Source organism: Petromyzon marinus, chromosome 24 (assembly GCF_048934315.1).
Source record: "Petromyzon marinus isolate PM22_M1 ecotype Great Lakes invasive population chromosome 24, UKy_Petmar_22M1.pri1.0, whole genome shotgun sequence".
In the NCBI taxonomy this organism is placed as follows: domain Eukaryota; kingdom Metazoa; phylum Chordata; class Hyperoartia; order Petromyzontiformes; family Petromyzontidae; genus Petromyzon; species Petromyzon marinus.
The window spans coordinates 19,260,853-19,264,980 of record NC_133690.1 but is presented as its reverse complement, the minus strand read 5'-3'; the positions used below and the strand labels follow the sequence as shown (position 1 = coordinate 19,264,980).

Sequence of the window (4,128 nt, the reverse complement as noted above, 5' to 3'; positions counted from 1 at the left end):
AGTGTGTTGTGACCTGCAAGTGTAGTGGGTGAGTGAGCGAGTGTGTTGTGAGCTGTAAGTGTGGTGGGTGGGTGAGTGTGTTGTGAGCTGTGTGGTGGGTGGGTGAGTGTGTTGTGAGCTGTGTGGTGGGTGGGTGAGTGTGCTGTGAGCTGTAAGTGTGGTGGGTGGGTGAGTGTGCTGTAAACTGTAAGTGTGGTGGGTAGGTGGGTGAGTGTGCTGTGAGCTGTAAGTGTGGTGGGTGGGTGAGTGTGCTGTAAGGTGTAAGTGTGGTGGGTGGGTGAGTGAGTGTGCTGTGAGCTGTGTGGTGGGTGGGTGAGTGTGCTGTAAGCTGTAAGTGTGGTGGGTGAGTGAGTGTGCTGTGAGCTGTGTGGTGAGTGGGTGAGTGTGTTGTGAGCTGCAAGTGTGGTGGGTGGGTGAGTGTGTTGTGAGCTGTGTGGTGGGTGGGTGAGTGTGTTGTGAGCTGTAAGTGTAGTGGGTGGGTGAGTGAGTGTGTTGTGAGCTGTGTGGTGGGTGGGCGAGTGAGTGTGCTGTGAGCTGTAAGTGTGGTGGGTGAGTGTGCTGTGAGCTGTGTGGTGGGTGGGTGAGTGTGCTGTGAGCTGTAAGTGTGGTGAGTGGGCGAGTGAGTTTGTTGTGAGCTGTGTGGTGGGTGGGTGAGTGAGCGAGTTGTGAGCTGCAAGTGTGGTGGGTGAAGACAGTATGGATGAGACGAAACAGTGTCCGATAGACTGAGGTTCAACAAGGGTGGAGGAATCATGAAGTAAGCAAGTGACTGGAGTAAATTAGGGAGTTCTGGATCATCAATCAGCCTGACCACTTACGTTGAATTCTCTCCAAGTGCAGCGAGGTAATAGGATATGGTGCTGGGTGTGTGACGCTTTTAATCGAGTGGAAGTCCACGGAGTCTGTGCAGAGCGCTGCGAGATATCGGCGCGACGTTCAGGTCCCGTTCCCCTTTGTGTGGGGGGCAGGGCTGGGGCCCGACAAGGGGGGGCCCGTGGGGGGACACGGGGTCTGCTTCTATCATCATCCAGCCGGAGCGTCACACGCAGCCTGGCGCTGTGGGTAATTACAGCGGCTGCTCGAAGAATGGGGAGGGGTGGGTGAGTGAGCACGAGGATGTATAAGCGAGGGTGTGTGTGAGAGCGTGTGTCAATGTATAAGCGTGTGTGAGAGCGTGTGTCAATGTGTAAGCGTGTGTGAGAGCGTGTGTCAATGTGTAAGCATGTGTGAGAGCGTGTGTCAATGTATAAGCGAGTGTGAGAGTGTGTGTCAATGTATAAGCGTGTGTGAGAGCGTGTCAATGTATAAGCGAGTGTGAGAGCGTGTGTCAATGTATAAGCGAGTGTGAGAACGTGTGTCAATGTATAAGCGAGTGTGAGAGCGTGTGTCAATGTATAAGCATGTGTGAGAGTGTGTGTCAATGTATAAGCGAGTGTGAGAGCGTGTGTCAATGTATAAGCGAGTGTGAGAGCGTGTGTCAATGTATAAGCGAGTGTGAGAGCGGGTCAACGCACTGCGCTTGGAAGCCAGGAATCTGATTCTAAAACCTCAGCGCTGGGGATACAATACAGGCGGGCGCTTTGCCGGTCTTAATCGGTGTTTGCTAACAGCACTTGCCTCAACAACCTGTTAAAGGCTGCACGGGAAATCTGAGTTTTGTTTGTAAGGAAGCGTGAGTGTGGGTGTGTGTCTCCCCATCAGGAGTGGTTTCCTGTCCTCGTCGATAGCCGCCACAGTTCGCGCCCTGTACGTGGTCGCGGCAGTCCACGCCGCGATCCGCGCGCTCCGCCAAATGGAGCCCTAATTATCGCGACCACGTGAGCATGGACGATTAAGGAGACACGGGGGAGTGGGGAAGCTAGGGGTAGGTGGAACGCGGTCCGGGAGGTGCGGGTGTTGTGGATGGGGCCGGGCAGCGCGCACGGGGCGCGAACTCGCTCGAGTCCGCAACTCGGAGTGGCCGTGCGGCGCGTTCACTGCGCTGCGGGGCGGGAACAGCTGCAGGTGCAGGGCTCCAGGTAGGGTGGAGCGACGCCGCACGGAGCCTCACGGAGCCTCGCGGAGTCCGACTCGGAACAGCCTCGCGTCACGCAGATGGGACCCGGACTCCTCCACGCGTGCGTCTCCGCGCTGCTTGCGTGCGCAGCGCTGCTGGGCGCACACACGGCCGCTTCCACCACCACCACCAAGGCAGGGATCCTCAACCCCGGGCTCCCCTTTCCAGGGACATCATACCCCGGGGAGGTGTCGGCCTTCTCCGCCGCGCGCACTCGCAGCCAGATCGGTGGCCCGCGCCTCGCGGTGACCTTCGACCGCGTGTTCGTGAACCTGGGCCAGGACTTCAGCGCCGAGTCCGGCGCGTTCACGTGCCGCGTGCCGGGCGCCTACTACTTCGCCTTCACCGTGGGCAAGTACCCGCGGAAGCTGCTCTCCGTGATGCTCGTAAAGAACCGCAACGAGGTGCAGGTCATGGTGTACGACGATCACCGGCGCGGCGAGCGCAAGACGCAGAGCCAGAGCGTGATGCTGCTGCTGCGGCGCGGCGAGCGCGTGTGGCTCCGCCTGCACGGGGAGCCGAGGTACGCGCTCTACAGCAGCGCGGGGGCCTACACCACCTTCACCGGCTACTTGGTCTACGCAGTTCCGTCGGGCGACTCGGGGCCCGTGGCCGGCACCGCTCTCCCTGCTTCCGCCGCCCCTCGCGCGCCTCGCGCCGCTTCGCTCGTGGTTCCCTCTTCTCCCGCGCCGTCTCCTCCTGTTCCCCCTGCTCCTCCCGCCACCTCCCCCGCTCCCCCTGCCCCCCCTCTTCCCCAGGAGCCGCGCTCCCCCGCGACCAGGTCGGCCTTCTCCGCGGCTCGCACCTCGAGTCTCGCGGCAGCGACGAGACCGAGCGCGGCGGCCCGCGCCCTGAGCTTCGACGCGCAACTCGTGGACATTGGCGGCGACTTCGACGCGGGGTCGGGCGTGTTCACGTGCCGCGTGCCGGGCCTCTACTTCTTCGCCTTCACCGTGGCCAAGGCGCCGGGGCTGGGCGTCTCCGTGGCGCTCATGCGCAACCGAGACGCCATGGAGGCGGTAATCGGAGACAGCAGCCGCTCGGCTCGCCGCGAGATGCAGAGTCAAAGCGCGCTGCTGCGGCTGGACGCGCGCGACCGCGTGTGGCTCCACGCGCCCGCGCACCCGCGCCTCGGCCTCTACAGCAACGCGGGCCGCTGCGTCACCTTCTCCGGGATGCTGCTGCTGCCGCTCGCCGGCCACTGACCCCCCCACCGTCGACCCATCAGCACCTCGCCTCGAGCTGCCGGGAAAACTGGGACGGAGGCAAGGGGGGGGGGGAACGTCGGCGGGGGGAGGGGGCGATGTGATACTCCGGTCTGAGAGATCGGGGTGAAGTGAGCAGAGCCCCCATACCCACGTGGAGCTGCTCGCCCGGCGGTCTTTATCAGCAGCAGCACGGAGAGGACAGACAGTGGGAACTGTGAGCACAGCACAGTGGAGCTGGCACCGTCACTGGACACACACGGGCCCACGTGGCCGCGCGTCCCTGCTCACGTGGGCCCGGCACCTCGCTGCAGACGCCGCGGCCTCCTCCTGCTCGTGCCCGATCCCCTGCGCTATCGGGCTGAGACACGCGTTCGTTTGTACAGTGCATCATGCACTAGAACTATCCAGGCACAACCCTGCTTTTTGATGTCTTAAAGAGTAGTACAGTAGTTTTAAAACAAATGTTATTTTAAAATGTCTTCATTGTATATATGTTATTTATTTTTCTTACATTGTGCGTTATTAAATACTGTATACGTGTAATGGATTGGTGTTAGAGCGTTAAGTCGAGCAATATATATGTCTGTGTGACAAGTGGTGGGGCGATGGCCTTGTCTAATCCTGCCGTAGCCTGAGTCACCAGCTCGGTACACACGAAGATCTGACGAGCCCAGGCGCATTGCTGGTGATTTTGTCGTAAGCAACAATGATACAACAAATAAATACACGGAATCGACACAATGTGCAGTTTACTTTTCCACAAAGAGAAAAAAGTGCAAATTCAGCATCCTTGCGTGGTCATTCCGGATTAATGATATCCAACAACATTTATTGAAGCAGAATATAAAATGAACTACTGTCGAC

At 59.5% G+C, this 4,128-nt stretch overlaps 1 protein-coding gene across 1 annotated transcript; it reads left to right on the top strand.

The window, feature by feature from the left end:
- Positions 1 to 1,071: 1,071 nt before the first annotated feature.
- On the top strand, positions 1,072 to 3,807 carry C1QTNF4 (C1q and TNF related 4). Its single transcript, XM_032960204.2, has one exon. The coding sequence runs from the start codon at positions 2,095 to 2,097 to the stop codon at positions 3,259 to 3,261; it is 1,167 nt and encodes a 388-aa protein (XP_032816095.2). The 5' UTR covers positions 1,072 to 2,094; the 3' UTR covers positions 3,262 to 3,807.
- The last annotated feature ends 321 nt before the right edge of the window (positions 3,808 to 4,128 follow it).

Excerpts from the sequence above, each read along its gene's own strand:
- C1QTNF4 (XM_032960204.2), top strand. The coding sequence starts at position 2,095 with ATGGGACCCGGACTCCTCCACGCGTGCGTCTCCGCGCTGCTTGCGTGC.